The 18,145-nt window shown below is 35.4% G+C and overlaps 1 protein-coding gene across 16 annotated transcripts in view; it reads left to right on the plus strand.

Annotated features, from left to right (window-relative positions):
* PDS5B (PDS5 cohesin associated factor B) overlaps window positions 1–18,145 on the plus strand; it is a 187,684-nt gene that overhangs the window by 67,126 nt on the left and 102,413 nt on the right. For all 16 annotated transcript variants that reach the window (XM_054528896.2, XM_054528889.2, XM_054528891.2 and 13 more), the window contains exons 4-7: window positions 4,853–4,939; window positions 5,048–5,145; window positions 5,772–5,898; window positions 14,369–14,449. In XM_054528896.2, coding sequence (XP_054384871.1) covers window positions 4,853–4,939; window positions 5,048–5,145; window positions 5,772–5,898; window positions 14,369–14,449 — 393 coding nt within the window. The remainder of the gene's footprint in view (window positions 1–4,852; window positions 4,940–5,047; window positions 5,146–5,771; window positions 5,899–14,368; window positions 14,450–18,145) is intronic.

The following is an 18,145-nucleotide window of genomic DNA, read 5'->3' on the forward strand; positions in this document are numbered from 1 at the left end:
TTTCACTTAATAAGTCTTGCTGTTACTTATGTGTCAGGAACTGGATTTACAGTGGTGAAAAAAACCCAGGCATGGTTCTTGGACTCATGGAGTTCTTGATAACTGAAGTGAGGAAGGTGCTTATTTGATCAAGTCTACCAAAATTCGAGTAGAGGATGTGCAACCTGTTTTGGGCATGCTTGTTTTAAATTTTGATTGGTGAAAGAATCTTAGGTTGAGGGAGGTAGAGGGCAATATTTGTCATTTAAAGGTGGAATTGTAAGATTTGAGAATGGACGGAGACTTAAAGTAGATAACATGAGCTGGTCCATGTAGTTGTATACCCAGGTACTAGCTTGATTTCTAAATGTGAATTTCTCATTTGGAGATACTTAATCGGTTTAAGGAATGATTCCATTTGTTTGACGGTGGCTGTGGCTCTCCCATACTAGATGTCTTGTTGGCATTCTCATGACGAGGAAGTCTAACTTAAGACTGCTACTGTACAATTTGTTTACCTCTCTTGGGGATCTTTCAGTTTGCATAATCAAGGACCTATTTCAGGGCTTTGGGGGTAACGAGAAATTCTCCCTAAAGAATAGCTACATATCTGTTCTGTTTCTAACAGGACAATTTATGAGAAAACTGTAAAAGAGCTGAAATTAGGGTCTTTGTGCATTATTCCCTAGCTGAAAAATGTTAAGTATTTGGTTTTTCTGATGAATTTTTTTTTGAGTCTTATTCTAAATGCCTCTTTTTTCTTTTTGGGGGATAATACTTAAAAATTATTGACTTTGAGGGTGCTTTCTAAATATTTAAGAGATTTCACTTCGTCTTGATTAGCATCAAATTCGTGTATCTGTATGTCTATATATTTTGTCTACAGTAGTGTTGTATACATATTAGAAAATTGTGATATTTGAGCCTTACCTTTCCACTTTCAGTTTGTTATTGTCATCAGCAAACCCCTTTTATACAGTTGGCTTCATGTTTAGGCAGTAATTGGTGAGGTTATAAGTGACTTGTCTTTCCATCGCCAGATAGGGTCAATAGAGCATGTGTACTCTTTCAGCAATCCAGGAAGGGTTCATTCATAGAGAACATATTTTCCACAGTACTACTATCAAAGTAACTTTTTTTGTTTTAGGTAATCTTTTTTTAAAAAAACTTGTATTTTAGGTTCAGGGGTACATTTGCAGGTTTGTTATGTAGGTAAATTGCATGTCCTGAGGGTTTGGTGTGCAGATTATTTTGTCACCCAGGTAAAAGCATGATTCCCAATAGGTAGTTTTCCGATCCTCACCCTCCTCCCACCCTCCACCGTCAAGAAGATGCTGGTGTCTGTTCTCTTCTTTGTGTTCATATGTACTCAGTGTTTAGCTCCTGGTGATAAGTGAGAACATATGGTATTTGGTTTTCTCTTCCTGCGTTTGTTTGCTTAGGATAATGGCTTCCAGTGGCATCCATGTTGCTGCACAGGACATGATCTCATTTTTTATGGCTGTATAATAGTCCATGGTGTATATGGAATATTTTCTTTATCCATTTTACTGTTGATTGGCATTTAGGTTGATTCTATGTCTTTGCTATTGTGAATAGTGCTGCTACGAACATATGCATACATGTGTCTTTATGGTAGAATGATTTGTATTCCTTTGGGTATATACCCAATGATGGGATTGCTGGGTCAAATGGTAGTCCTGTTTTCAGTCCTTTGAGAAATTGCCAAACTGTTTTCCACAATGGCTGAACTAATTTATATTCCCACCAGTGATGTATCAGCACTTCCTTTTCTCTGCAACCTTGCCAGCATCTGTCATTTTTTTTTTTGACTTTTTAACAATAGCCATTCTGACTGGTACGAGATGATATCTCGTTGTGGTTTTGATTTGCATTTCTCTAATCAGTGATGTTGAGCATTTTTTCATACGCGTGTTGGCCATACGTATATCTTCTTTTGAAAAGTATCTCTTCATGTTCTTTGCCCTATATATATATATATTTTTTTTTTTTAGATGGAGTTTCGCACTGTTGCTCAGGCTGGAGTGCAGTGGTGCGATCTTGGCTCACTGCAACCTCCATCTCTCAGGTTCAAGTGCTTCTCCTCCCTCAGCCTCCCCAGTAGCTGGGATTACAGGTGCCCATCACCACGCCCGGCTAATTTTTGTATTAGTAGAGTGGTTTTACCACGTTGACTGGGCTGGTCTTGAACTCCTGACCTTGTGATCTGCCCGCCTTGGCCTCCTAAAGTACTGGGATTACAGGCATGAGCCATCGCACCCGGCCTGCCCTCTTTTTAATGGGATCGTTTTTTGCTTGTTAATTAAGTTCCTTATACCTTCTTGATATTAGACCTTTGTTCAATGTATGGTTTGCAAATATTTTCTCCCATTTTGTAGGTTGTCTCTTAACTCTGTTTTGCTATACAGAAGCTTTTTAGTTTAATTAGGTCGCATTTGTCAATTTTTGTTTTTGTTACAGTTGGTTTTGGCATCTTCATCATGAAGTCTTTGCCAGGTCCTATGTCCAGAATGGTATTTCCTAGGTTATCTTCCAGGGATTTTATAGTTTTAGGCTTTACATTTAAGTCTTTAATCCATCATGAGTTGATTTTTGTATATGGTTTCAGGAAAGGGTCCAGTTTCAGTCTTCTGCATATGACTAGCTAGTTATCCCAGCACCATTTATAGAATATGGAGTCTTTTCCTCATTGCTTGTTTTTGTGCTTTTGTTGAAGATCAGATGGTGTAGGTGTGCAGCATTATTTCTGGACTTTCTATTATGTTCCATTGTTCTATGTGTTTTTGTACTACTATCATGCTGTTTTGGTTACTGTAGCCTTGTAGTATACTTTAAAGTTGGATAATGTGATGTCTCCAGCTTTGTTTTTTTTTTGCTTAGGATTGCCTTGGCTGTTTGGCGTCCCTTTTGGTTCCATAGACATTTTAAGGTAGTTTTTTCTAATTTTGTAAAGAATGTCCTTGGTAGTTTGATAGGAATAGCATTTAATTCAGTAAATTGCTTTGGACAGCATGGCCTTTTTAGTAACATTGATTCTTCCTATCCATGAACATGGAATGATTTTCCATTTGTTTGTGTCATCTGTGGTTTCTTTGAGCAATGTTTTGTAATTCTTGTTGTGGAGGTCTTTTACCACCCTGGGTAGCTCTATTCCTAGGTATTTTATTCTTTTTGTGGCTGTTTTTTTTTTTTTTTTTTAAAAAAAAAGACAGAGTCTGGCTCTGTCACCCAGGCTGGAGTGCAGTAGCACAATCTTGGCTCACTGCAATCTTTGCCTCCTGGGTACAAACAATTCTCCTGTCTCAGCCTCCTGAGTAGCTGGGACTGCAAGCACATGCCACCATGCCTGGCTAATTTTTGTATTTTTAATAGAGATGGGGGTTTGCCATGTTGGCCAGGCTGGTCTTGAACTCCTGGGCTCAAGCCATCCACCCGCCTTGGCTTTCCAAAGTGCTGGGATTACAGGCTGAGCCACTGTGCCTGGCTGGTATTCTGTTCTTGATTTGGCTGTCAACTTCAACATATGTGGTCATCATTATGTGGTGAATCACATTTTAAAAATTTGCTGAAGATTGTTTTATGGCTTATTATGTGGTCAGTTTTAGAGTATGTGCCATGTGCAGATGAGAAGAATGTATATTCTGTTGTTTTGAATGGAGAGTTCTGTATTTATCTGTTAGGCCCATTTGGTCAAATGCTGAGTTTAGGTCTGATTATCTTTGTTAGTTGTCTGCCCCAATAATCTAATTCTGTCAGTGGAGCCCCAATAATCTAATTCTGCCCCACTATTATTGTATCATTATCCATGTCTCTTCATAAGTCTCTAAGAACTTGCTTTATGAATCTGTGTGTTCCTTTGTTGGATGCATATATTTTTAGGATAGTTAGGTTTTCTTGTTGAATTGAACCGTTTATCAGTATGTAATGCTCTTCTTTGTCATTGTTGGTTTAAAGCCTGTTTTGTCTGAAATTAGAATAGCAACCCCTGCTTTTTTCTGTTTTCTGTTTGCTTGGTAGATTTTTCTCCATCCCTTTACTTTGACCCTATCAGTGTCGTTGCATATGAAACGAGTCTCTTGTAGACAGCATACAGTTGGGCCTTGCTTCTTTAACCAGCTGACCACACTGCACCTTTTAATTGAGGCATTCAGTGTGTTTACATTCAAGGTTAATGTTGGTATGTGCTGGTTTGGTCCTGTCATCATGTTGTTAGCTGGTTATTATGCAGACTTGATTGTGTGGTTGCTTTATACAAACGTAGATGCAAATGCAGATATAGTAATAAGTCAAAAATATGAGATGGGAATAGATTTAGAAAGATGGGGAAAAGCAGGTAATTACAATGATTGGTAGGAAGCTTGACAGGTTGACTTCTAAGAGTCTAAGCTTCTCTGTGGTATCTATTGTATTGTCATTTGGCAATTAAAAAAAATTGTTTCCTAAACTGCTCTTGCTATTTAATTACCATATATTTTGCTGTTCCAGGAAACCTGATCAGCTCTCAGTCATTGCAACATTTTTTATTCTAAAAATAGCATAAATTTTAGCTGTCTCAGTTTTCAGGTTTATTTGTTTAACTTTTGCTATAAGATGAAATTTTTTGACTTTAAGATTATGGCAAATGATTTACTGTTTTCCTATGAAGGATAGTAAGATATTTAATGTAACATATTTAATGTTGTTCATATAAAGGTGTACTTTTAAAACATTTTAGCCAAATAAAATTTTTTTCTGGTTCTTTATAGTTTATTATGATATGTACACATGAGTGCTGAATAAACTCTAGGAGTTTCATGGTTATTTTCATTTAGTGTTCATAATCTAAATGGCATTTTGTCTTTTTTTATTTAAGGATATATTTATGTTTATAACAAGACAGTTGAAGGGGCTAGAGGATACAAAGAGCCCACAATTCAATAGGTATTTTTATTTACTTGAGGTAAGCAATATCTTGTATCTTGAGATGACATTTTAAACTGATTTTTTTGTTTGTATATTTTTAATAATCAAAATGCTTAACTTTCACTTTTTTACGTCTTATTTTTAGAACATTGCTTGGGTCAAGTCATATAACATATGCTTTGAGTTAGAAGATAGCAATGAAATTTTCACCCAGCTATACAGAACCTTATTTTCAGTTATAAAGTAAGTTTATTTTATTAAGTATGTAACATTAAAAAAAGGTAACAAATTTTGAACTTGTAGGTGAATCTGCATAAACTGTTACAATGAATATTAGAAGGCTAAGAGATGTAACTTTTAACACACTTAAATTTATTTTTATACATGTTTCAAAAATGAATAGAGCTTAATTTTGTATTATATGTAATTATTGGTTAGAGGAGTGGCATAAGGCCAGTGTAAAATTTTTTTGGATTGCATTATTTGTCTATAAAACATACATACTGACTTCTTAATGCATGTGGCTATTTGAGCTTTTTGTGTATTCTTTAAAATTATTTACTAGAATTAACTTCAGAGCAATTCGATTTTCTGAATTTAAGGCAGAACTGAAGTTGCTTTTGATGTAATTACTTTTGATTGTGAGACTGGTTAAAATTAGGGAAAAATCTAAGAAATGTAGTGTAAAAATATAATTTGTATACTTTTGTATGATGTGGGAGAGAGGGAAGCTTTAAAGGAATATACATAGAATTTTATTTAATATTTTAGTATTATTTTGGTAAAGCATAATGCTTGTCAGTATCATCTTAAGAGTAAATCCTGTATATCTCAGTTGTAATTGAAACAAAATCTGTTTTGAATTGCAGCAATGGCCACAATCAGAAAGTCCATATGCACATGGTAGACCTTATGAGCTCTATTATTTGTGAAGGTGATACAGTGTCTCAGGAGCTTTTAGATACAGTTTTAGTAAATCTGGTACCTGCTCATAAGGTGAGTAACAATGTATACTGTAATGTGTCTAATGCCCGTTAATATTAAGGCTTAAAATTTGTGCTTAGGTTCTAAATATGGTTTATCCTGCTTTAATCTTTTAGAGAATCTGTTGGTTTAGTTATATTAATACATATTTATTGTGATTAATGTGTAATAAAAAGATACACTTAATAACTAATAAGAAATTGTAGATTTCATGTAATAACATTTGTTATAATTCAGTTGCATATAGAGTGTATTTCAGGGAGTGAGTTAGTAGTAGCTACTTAGATGCTGTTACATAACTTACTTGTCAGAAGATGGAACCAAGTAGGGCCATAACTAAAAGATAGTGATAATGTAGATAGAGAGGACTGGTGAAATTTAAAGGGAAGTCTCTACTAAATGGGAGAGGAGTGATATGTTGGTGACAGTGTTTCTTGCCTGCGTGATGTTAATTAAGATGTTATGTTTGTGTGTTTTTGTGTGTGTGTGTTTGTGTTTTGATTTTAGAAAATGACTGAATCTCCAGTTAGAAATAACGGTTCTATAATTTAGAAGGGGTTTGGGTTAAGGAGAGGAGGACAGGAATCACCAGTGTTGTAGTTATCTGTGCAAATATAAGACCTCTCTGGCAAAATATAATCTCAGTGTAGAGATTGACACGAATAATGGTTCAGTGAAAATGATCTCATAATTCAAAAATTCCAAACTCTTAAAACAGTCTCTGAATCCTGAAACTTAGCAGACACTACAAATAGCAAGATTAGAGTTCAAAAATTCAGATAATATATCTATTAAATAAAATCTACAGGTCCTGGTGTGCTGTGGGTTCCTAGTCAGCTGCCATCTTGCTTCTCTTCCCACCCCTCACTCCTTCCTGCTGCACCTTCTGAATGCAGCCCACCATGTCCTGACTCTACCCAGACCAGCCTCACTTCTGCCTCTGGTGACCACAAGAGAGAAGGGGGAAGCTGGCAAGTAGACCTGCAGAGGCTCATCCCATTGTCTCCTTCACCTTGGTGCCCACATCTAGTTATAATCCCCGTTAATCCATTTTATTAAATGAGCTGTAAAAATCAGCCTGGGGCCCAGCTAGTGACTTCTGCTGGGCAAATGAACACCTGGCCTGATGCCACAAGCTCTACTGCCTGTGTGCTCAGGTGAGAAGGCAGAGGTCATGAATCAGCCACAGAATGCCCTAGGGAGGAGGGCTGAATTCCCAGGGGGAGACCTGCTAAGCCTTTCAAATGGGCTGTGCCTGACTGGACTCTCAGCCTAGCTCTCTGGAACCCTCATCCACTTGTCAACTGTGCCAAGACAAACCCTCCTAGACACAAATTGAGTATCTAGCCTGGCTTTCTGCACTGGGCAGCTGACTACCAGAGGCATCTGAGGCCTCCATCCATCCATTGTCATGGAGAAGACTTTGTTGGGGAAAATAAACCCACCCTTCCTGATTAGACATGTTCTCCTTGGCCTTGTTTTAGGGAGAGGACCTGTAGGTACTTCCAGAAACTAGAATCATAGGATCTTCCAGACTTCCTGTCTCTAAGTACAGGAGCTGGAATCTTTCCACCAAGTACTTGTAGATTCAATCTTCTGCTTAGTCCATTTAGCTTAGGGTGGACATTTCTCAAGACAATTACTGTTTTGCAGCCCTTTGCGTAACTTGCGTAGCTCCTTGTAGTTTAGTGAATGACACTGAATAAAACATTCTGACAAAATTTTTTAAAAAATTATAAATACTCTTGAAAGGATTAATGATAAAATGTTTAAGAGGTAAAAAACGTAATAACTAGACATATTAAAGGAGAAAATTAGGAGAAAAACTCATTAGCAATGAAAAATGGCTGGGTGCAGTAACTTATACGTGTAATCCCAGCACTTTGGGAGACCAAGGCGGGTGGATCACCTGAGGCCAGGAGTTCAAGACCAGCCTGGCCAACATGGTGAAACCCTGTCTACTAAAATTACAAAAATTAGCCAGGCGTGGCAGCATGCACCTATAATCCCAGCTACTCAGGAGGCTGAGGCAGGAGAATTGCTTGAACCTGAGAGGTGGAGGTTACAGTGAGCTGAGATTGCACAACTGCACACTCAAACCTGGGTGACAGAGTGAGACTCTGTCTCAAAAAAAAAAAGGAAAAATGGCCACCAAAATATAAACCTTGATTGAATTATATATAAAAGATATTTAGAGAACTGGGATAGATGTGAGGAAATTATACAGGCACAGTGAGCTGAAACATGAAAGATAAGGTCTGACATATTGAATAGTGATTTCAGAATAACAAATGGAGAATTGAGAAGAGATGATATTCAAGTAGAAGTTAGCTTGAAATATTCCAGAATTGGTTAAAGCCATTAATTTATGGACTAGTGAGAAAATGTACCATGACTAGAGTAAAAAAAAAAAATAAAGAGAGGAAATCCCTGTCCAGGTCCATCCTGAAATTGTGGAATACTGAAAGAGAAATCATATATAAAGCACCCAGAATGTAAAGGCATGGCCCTTACCAAGGAATGAATGCTGAACTGATTACTGGCTTCTCATTTGCAGTGTTAGAGAATAAATGAATCTTATGTAAAATAGAGTGGATTAATGGAATTAATAAGTGATATAATCCTGGGATGATCAGGAGTATTTGGAGCTATTAAGTTTGAACTTTAAAGGAACCATTTATGTTAAAATTTTAAGGATTATAATAAAAGGAAGAGTTACAGTAAATGTAAATGGCCTGTATTTACCATGTAAGACAGGTTCTCAGATTGGATTGAACATAATCTGGGTGATTATTTTTACTAAGAAATACAAATAAAACACATTCAGAAAAGGTCGAATATAAAAGGATGGAAAAAGTACTTGCCAGGCAAATATAAACCAAAAGAAAACCAAGATAGCTTATATTAGACATAGTGGTCTTTAATGGATAAAGAAGAGCTTTATATAATGAGAAAAGATTCAGTACTCAGGAAGATATCTAAACTTATATGAACACAGGCTCAAAATATATAAAACACAAATTGAAAGAATTATGGACAGAAAGAAGCAAATTCACTATTTGTGTTCCATTTTAACATGTGTTTTAGTGACTATAAATCAGGTAAACTGAGTTTATAAAAAATATTGAGGATTTGAAACACAAAACTACTAATTTAATAACAAGCATAATTAACAGAAAGAAGCAAATTCACTATTTGTGTTCCATTTTAACATGTATTTTAGTGATTATAAATCAGGTAAACTGAGTTTATAAAAATATCGAGGATTTGAAACACAAAACCACTAATAGCAAGCATATAATCTGACAAAACATTAAGTCATAATGGCAGTTAAAATATTTAGAAATAATAATTAAGTGATACATATTAAAACTTGCAGGATACAGTTTTAAGTGTAACTTCATGGCTAAATGTCCATTTCAAGGAGTAATAAAAACATGAGAATAAACAAATTATACAAGGAAGAAAGTAGTGAAGAAATGAAATTAGTGAAATAGAAAACACAGTGACGTTCCATCAAAACCCTAAGTTAGTAATTTGAAAAATGTATTAAATAAGCAAATGCTTGGAAAGCTAGATCACCAAAAGAAATGATGTCTATGTACAGTTTTAGAATGAGATGAGGAACAGTGGACATGAAAAAGATCAAAAGACAATTCCATGAGGAATATTTTATGCTAACATATTTGAAATTAGAATAAATTCCTAGAAAATATAACCTGGCAAATTTGTCTTGAGAGAAAATCAAGACAAATAGCCTATAACCAATACATTTAGTTGGTTTTAAAAACTCTACCTATAAAACAAAACTCTTCTTTTCAAACAGCAATAGCAATGATAACAGCAGCAAAAATAATAACAGCAGCAGAACTCAAACCAACAACAAAAGAACCTGTAAACCCGTTACCAGGGATTTCTGTTGATTATTTAAGTGGCAAATATTCCTAACTTTCAGCACACTTCCAGATTATAGAAAGGACTACTCCATAACTCATTTTATGAGCAGAGAATAATCTTCCTAGGGAAACCAGGTGCAAACCAAGCAAGAAAAAAAAAAAAAAAGGCTAATTGATTCCCAATATAAAATAGTAATTTCCAGAATGATTTAAAATACTATTGATAATCACCAAATTGGCTTTATTTTAGGAATACAAGGATGGATTAACATTATGTTAGTGATAGACTAAGATACTTGTTTAATAGATCAAAGAGAAAGACAAATTTTAATAGATATAGAAAAAGATGGATACAATTCATTGTAATTTATAACTTAGCAAATTGGGAATAGAACTTAAATTGATAAGGAGATATGTATGATACAGTATTTAATGGTGGAATGTTGAAGCATTCTCTTTGATGTGAGGAACATTGTAAAAATACTGCTTCTGTGCAGGCAAAAAGGCAAACATGCTTTAAAAAAATTTTGTATTTATTTATATATTTTGAAATTTCAGTAGCTTTTGGGGTACAGGGGGTTTTTGGTTACATGGATGAATTGTATAGTGGTGAAGTCTGAGCTTTTAGTGCCCCTGTCACCTGACAAGTGTACATTGTACCCAGTGTGTACACAATGTGTTTTTTGTTTCTTGTCCCCTCTCCGCCTTCTGATTCCCTGTAGTCCATTATATCGCTCTGTGTGCCTTTGTGTACCTGTAGCTTAGTTCCCACTTATAAGTGAGAACATACAGTATTTGGTTTCCCATTCCTGAGTTATTTCACTTAGAATAATGGCCTCCAGCTCCATCCAAGTTGCTGCAAAAGACATTATTTCATTCTTTTTATCGCTGAGTAGTATTCCATGGTGTATATATACCACATTTTCTTTATCCACTCATCAGTCAGTGGACAGTTAGATTGGTTCCATATCTTAAGCATGCTATTTTTAATCCTCATTATAGTAGGTGTGTTATATTAGTGGAATAAGACAAGACAAATACAATATAAGAGGACTGGAAGAAACTGAACTGAAATATGATTGTGCAGAAAACACAAAATGGTGTACAGACAAATTTATAGAAAATATAAGAACATTCTAGAAGGTTGTGAGACATAAGAAGATACAAAAACCTGCTAGCATAATTTCAAAAATTTTTCATTTGTAGCTTTAACAAAGATGTAAGGTACTTAGAAATCTAACCGTAATGTGTATCACCTTTATGTTGAAAATTGTTATAATTGACTGAAAAGCATAATAGAAGACTTACATATGTTGAGAGATTTACTGTTTATGGAAGGGGAGACTCAGTATCATTATGATGTCAATCTTCTGCATACTGATCAATAATTCAATCAAAAATAGAAACTGAGGCCAGGCACAGTGGCTCTCTCTCATTATCCCAGCACTTTGGGAAGCCAAGGCGGGGGAATCACTTGAGCTCAGGAGTTTGAGACCAGCCTGAACAACATGGCAAAACCCTGTCTCTACAAATATTAGCTGGGCAAGTGACGCATGTCTGTAGTCCCAGTTACTTAGGAGGCTGAGGTGGGAGGATCGCTTGCAGGGAGGTCAAGGCTGCGGTGAGCCGTGATCACACCACTGCACTCCAGCCTGGGCGACCAAGTGAGACTCTGTCTCAAAACGGAAAAAGAAAAAGAAAAAAAAAAAAAAAAAAGAAAGTGATAGCATGTGCACTTGTGTGTAATTTGACAAGATGAATCTAAAACTGACATGAAAGAGCAAATGACCAATAATAGCCAAACAGTTTTGAAGAAGAATAAGAAAACAGGGACCTAATCTTGACATTATTTTCATGTGTCCCTTTGGCTATAATCAGTCAGTGATAGACAAAGGGACATATGGAAATAATGGAGAATTTCTGAATGAAAGCATCCTTATGTAGAAGCTGAGAGAGAGTGGGTATTACAAGTTATCAAAGGGGGAATAAGAAATTATTTAATGAATGGTTTTAGGACGGTTTAGCACTTATATGGAAAATAATAAAAATTAGATACTTATCTCAGACCATACATAAGAATAAATTATAGGTGGAATAAAGGTCTAAATGTGAAAAGTAAGTTTTTAAAATTTTGTTTGAAAATAAACATCTTTGGGGACTGGGTGCGGTGGCTCACGTCTGTAATCCCAGCACTTTGGGAGGCCGAGGCGGGCGGATCATGAGGTCAGGAGATCAAGACCATCCTGGCTAACACAGTGAAACCCTGTCTCTACTAAAAATACAAAACATTATTAGCTGGGTGTGGTGGCGGGCGCCTGTAGTCCCAGCTACTTGGGAGGCTGAGGCAGGAGAATGGTGTGAACCCGGGAGGCAGACCTTACAGTGAGTCGAGATTGTGCCACTGCACTCCAGCCTGGGCGACAGAGCGAGACTCCGACTCAAAAAAAAAAAAAAAAAGAAAATAAACATCTTTACAACCTCAAGATAGGAATGAATTTCTTAAGAAAGATACAGAGAGCAAAGCCATATGAGAACAGACTGATAAATTTGATTACATTAAAAATAAAAGCTATTTGTGGTAACCAATATATGGAATTGAACTGTGTCTATCAATGGATGAGTGAATAAAGAAATTGTGGTATATGTATACAACAGAATATTATTCCAGCCATAAAAAAATGAAATTCTGTCATTTGCGGCAACATGGATGGAACTGGAGGTTATTTTGTAAAGTGATATAAAATGAGAACAGGAAGACAAATACGTTTTCACTCATGTGAAAAGAAAGGTCTCATGGAAGTAGAGAATAGAATGGTGGTTATCAGAGGCTGGGAAAGGAACTGGGGAGGGGAGGAGTGAAGTGAAGTTAAGGAGTACTACAAAAATACAGTTAGATAGAAGGCATAGTTCTTTCTAGTATTTGTTTGTTTGTTTTTTGAGATGTAGTCTCGCTCTGTCGCCCAGGCTGGAATGCAGTGGCGCGATCTCAGCTCACTGCAACCTCTGCCTCCCAGGTTCAAGCAATTCTTCTGCCTCAGCCTCCCAAGTAGCTGGGAGTATAGGCATCTGCCACCACGCCCGGCTGATTTTATTTTTATTGGAGGCGAGGTTTCACCATGTTGACCAGGCTTGGTCTCGCACTCCTGGCCTCAGGTGATCCACCTGCCTCTGCCTCCCAAAGTGCTGGGATTACAAGTGTGAGCCACAGTGCCCATCCTCTTTCTAGTATTTGATAGTACAGTAGGGAAATTATAGTTAACAATAATTTATACTTCAAAATAGCTAAAAGAGAAGATTTGTAATGTTCCCAGGACAAAGAAAACAAATATTTGAGGTGATGGATATGTCAGGTACCTTGATTCGATTATTATTCAGTGTATACATGTATCAAAATAGCACATGTACCCCCAGAATAAGCACAGTTGTTACATATCAATTAAAAAAAAATGAAAAAACGTCTCCATACTTTGACACCATAAATATTGTGAAAAGACAAGTATAGACTAAGGTGTGTTATACATGTACAGTTCCTGACTTAATGGTTTGACTTACTTTATAATGGGTTTATTGGGGTATTAAATGCATTTTGACTTACTGTGGGTTTATTGAGATGTAACTTCATCATAAGTCAAGAAACATCTATAATTGATGAAAGTTTAGTCCATAGAATCTATGGAGAAAATCTAAAAGCAAGACTAAACAGCCTAATTGAAAAATGGCAAAGATAGAATTTATAGAAAATTACTTCTCATTTACACAAGGAGACTTGTACAAGACATATAATTTAATGTCAATGAATAGGAGAATCAGTAAAGAATCTAGTATATCTAAACAGCAGTTAGTATGAATGAAATAATAAAATACAAGCATTAAGGCAGGTAAATCTGAAAATATGCTGAGTAAAGAATGTGAGTTTAAGGATATATACAGTGTTCCTGTTCTCTGGAATATGTTTAAACTGGGGTAGTGACTCCATTTTTTATCTTTACTTCCTTGTATCATTATCAAAGTCTCTTAGAAACACAGCTTCTTATGATGTTTTTTCTTGTTATCTTCTGCCCGTACTTTACTATTTGTTGTATTTCCTGTTACATCCTTCGACTTACCTGTGCTCTGAGATGTGTTTGAGTAATCTGCTTTTTTACAGCTGCCCAAAACTCCTTTGTCCTTCCCCGCCTATGGGATCCCCATCGCTGCCCACACTAGAACATAGTTCATTCTCTTAGGATATTTTGTGTTTTTTGGACCTGAAGTGGAACAGCCTGTATTTCTACTTAACTGATTTGATTTTGGGACTAGATCTAGAATGACTCTATCTAATAAGCATTTATTGACCATTTCTGTGTGATTTACATTATGTTATGAATAAAATAGGAAGAGAATATAATTATCCTTACGTGGATGGAATCTTAGATCCAGTGGGCCAGTTAGTCCTAAAAAAAGAAAAGTGGTTTTGCCTTCTCTCTTTTATTCCAATTGAGTCTTAGTTTTTTCATTCATTTACTCGATTAGCATTTTGAATACAGGTAATATTTTGCTTTTCATAGTTAGAGATATATAATATAGATATTGTTTATGTTTTTCAGAATTTAAACAAGCAAGCATATGATTTGGCAAAGGCTTTACTGAAGAGGACAGCTCAAGCTATTGAGCCATATATTACCAATGTAAGTCTTACTTGTAATTGGTTGTCAGAAGGATTAAACTGAAAATTTAAAGACTTGCTAGAAGCAAAATTTTGTCAGATAGTATATAGTTTTAAAAACAACAAATTTGTGTTGTTTTAACCCTTAAGTAATATATTTTCTTTCTCCTTAAAATTATTCTTGCTTAATATTTTTTGGAAGGCTTGCTCTCATCCTATTTGTTCTTTATCTTCTTTCAAATTGCCTGAGAACTTAAACAGTTTTATTTTGGTTAGCAAGATATTCTGTTTGTTTCTACTGATAGAAATAGAGTTAAATGTAATTAGATAAAACATATGGAACTTTTCATTATTCAGAGACGTTGCTTACAGGTTTTTGGAGCTTAAATTGATTTGTACAAGAAGAAGATATGAACTAATATTAAGACCTAGAAATTGAAGGCAAGTATGAATGGCAGTAGTGATTTAGTAAAAGTTGCGGATCTATTGCTATTCCTGGGGTAGATTCCATATAAATCTATCTTTTCTGAAAAAAAAGGAACAATTGTAATAAAATGAGCCCTTTCAGTATCACCCCAAATCTACTTACTTATGATTGACTATCTTGTATTTATTTTTAGAAGAAATATTTTTTAGCTGCTAGGTTCACTGACAGAAGTTTATGGTAAGTTTTATTTTCTCTCCACAGTTCTTTTGAGTTCTACAGATTTAGGTGGCAGTATTCATATTATATTCTGTGTGAATGGTGCCTCCTGGAATACAAATGTAGAGTACAGTGTTAATGGTGGCCCTTGGAATTGTGTAACAGCTCAGTCCCTCCACGTGCTTTTCAGTTTCACTCACCTCCAGACAAGTAAAGCATATAAATTTGCATTCCTGAGTAAAGTAAGAAAGATAGCCTTTAATAATTACTTATGCATTCTCCTAAAATTTATTGAGGGAGAGTTTTCTTGTAGTATACACAAATTTAAAGTCAGTGTATGAAATATATCATGGAAAGATGTACTTTGAAAACTAACTACTTCATAAAACAGTAACTTAATAAATTCCAGCTTTCGTTTCTGGCTTATAGCCTTAGAGAATCCAAAACATACGATGATTTGGAAAAATTAATTTAATTTGTATGGAAATTGTTTTAAAGGGTAAACTTTCAGAAGCTGTGGAATCAAATCTGTAATCTATCTTAATTGCTCCAAGATTTTCAGGGAACTTCAAATACTGGTTTCTGCAGTTTTGTAAGCTACGGGTACTGGCTGAGATAAATTGGTTGGATTGAGTTTTTTCATCCTTGGCTTAGTGGCACTTGAAGTGTGTAGACCTAGACTTAAAACGTTCTGTAATTATCCTTTTCCCTTGCTTCAAGTACTTCTAAATGACTATTTCCATGGGCCATTAGAGCACACTAGGTGAGCTCCTCCTGGTGGCCATTTATTTAAACTCATATTGCCAAGCCAGTTTTTTTTTTTTCTTTTTTTTGGGGTGGGGAGACACATCTTATTTTGATTTCTTTTTCTGGCATAAAAATAAGAAAAGAACACTATACCGTATTGATATCTCTACTATTATTGGGGAAAATCAATATTTGATTGGGGCAATTAAAGGAAAAAACCCACAATAAATGATGATACTTGTTAGAGTTAGGTGATTAGGTTCGTTATACTGTTCTCTCAAACTTTGTATGTTTGAAAATGTTTATAATGAAAGTTAAATGAAGAAAAGGCTGAGGAAATACTTTTAACAATCCCAGAATACATCAAGGTAAAAACATTTCTTTATCACTTGTGTTAATTTCCTGTTATTCTTGCTTGCAGAAATAGAATCCTTCCCCCCTGAACTCCCCAAACTTTCATATTATGTCTTTATCAAAAGCTGGGGAGCAGGGGCCAGAGTGTTCTGAGTACATGTTGAATTATATACTTTCTCCCAGTACGTTGTCCACTATTTTCTTATTTCTCCCTGTTTTCTTGTTCCTTGCCTTATTTGAAGGTTAGCTAGGAAATAAGAATTGCTTTTTCCCTCCCTTTAGTTCCTTTATGTCTACTTATGTTTCCATTTCAAACCTTTATAATTACATGTAAAATCACTTTCTAGTGGACTTAATTGTCTTGTAGTAGGGTAAAATTAGTTCAGTGTTAGAAATCATTCTTAGCCCTTTTGGACTTACAGTTAAAACAGCTATTATTTACTCATCCTCCTAGTTGAGAATTAGCAAGTAAAAATAGGAGTAAGATACTGAGATAATAACCACACTTCTCTCTCTTTTCTGTTTTTCTTTTTCATTCACACATACAGACACATTCTTTTTTTTTTATTTCTTTTTCATTCACACATACAGACACATTCTTTTTTTTTTTATCGATAGTATTCCTTACATATCAAGACTTAAGAAATCACTGTGGTGGTATAGGTTATTTATTTATTAAAATTTTTTGTTGTTGTTGTTTGAGACAGAGTCTTGCTCTATCACCCAGGCTGGAGTTCAGTGGTGTGACCTTGTTACACTGCAACCTCTGCCTCTGAGGCTCAAGTGATCCTCTCACTTCAGTCCCCTGAGTAGCTGGGACTACAGGCATGAAACACAATGTCTGGTGAATTTTTCCTTTTTTAAAAAATTTTTTGTAGATACAGGGTTTCACCATGTTGCCCAGGCTGTTCTTGAATTGCTGAGCTCAAGCAGTCCGCCTGCCTTGGCCTCTCAAAGTGCTAAGATTATAGGCGTGAGCCACCATGCCCAGCCTAGGTTATTTTTTTAAAATAGAATTTGTTGTAACACAACAATCCGGGAAGCTAAACAGTACACATATATTTGTTTAAAAGGTAAAATGGAATATCAAGAACAAAAAGTACATGGTGATAATTCTAAAAATTTCCTACACGCATCACTTGTTAATGATGTTACTTTTCACCAGTTCTTTTTTTATAGCAAATTTTAGGATATGGCAAAAAATTATTTTGTTGGACTGAAAAAAGTACATCCAATCCTTGTTGGAATAGGTAAAATTTGGTTAAATTGCTTAATTCCACTGAGCCTCTGTTTTTGCACCTGTAATGCTTGGGTGGTGGTGGAGAATGTGTTATTTAATGTAAAAGCACTTTGTAATTAAAATTAGCCATGTAAATTTAAGGTAGAATTTATTACTGACTGGTGACATCTTTCATTAGGAGGCATTTGCTGTACAAAAAAATTAATTTGTAGTATGTAATTAGCTACCCTTTTGTCAATGAAAGAATTTTTGGAAGGAAATATTTTAATCAAATCTAAATCTACCTCCACTAAATTTTCAGCTCTTAGGAAGGGCTTGGATTGTTTTACCCATATTTGTATCATACTGTCTTTTGCATATTTTTTATTCATTTACCAAACATATATTCTGTGCCGCCTCTGTGTCAGGCACTGTGCTAGGTAGGCTTTTACACATTGGAGAAGACCAACTTGGTCATTGCCTTTTTGGAGATTATAAAAGTGTTCAATACATGTTTTGTTTTATGGAATTTGTGAGAAATTAAACCAGGGAATGATTTTGTTTTCCTTAATTTTTCAAATAAGTTTTTCCCAGACTGTTAGAAGAAGATGATGATGGTTTGACCACTTTGGTGGTGAGATTGGGAAGGATTATTGTTCTTTATTAAGGAAAATACTATTTATTAAGTAAATAGTACTTGTTTTACTATTTTTTAAGCAGGAGAAAATTTGTGAATGGAAGCAAAAAAGCCACTT

This window comes from Pongo abelii, chromosome 14, assembly GCF_028885655.2.
Source record: "Pongo abelii isolate AG06213 chromosome 14, NHGRI_mPonAbe1-v2.0_pri, whole genome shotgun sequence".
Classification (NCBI taxonomy): Eukaryota; Metazoa; Chordata; class Mammalia; order Primates; family Hominidae; genus Pongo; species Pongo abelii.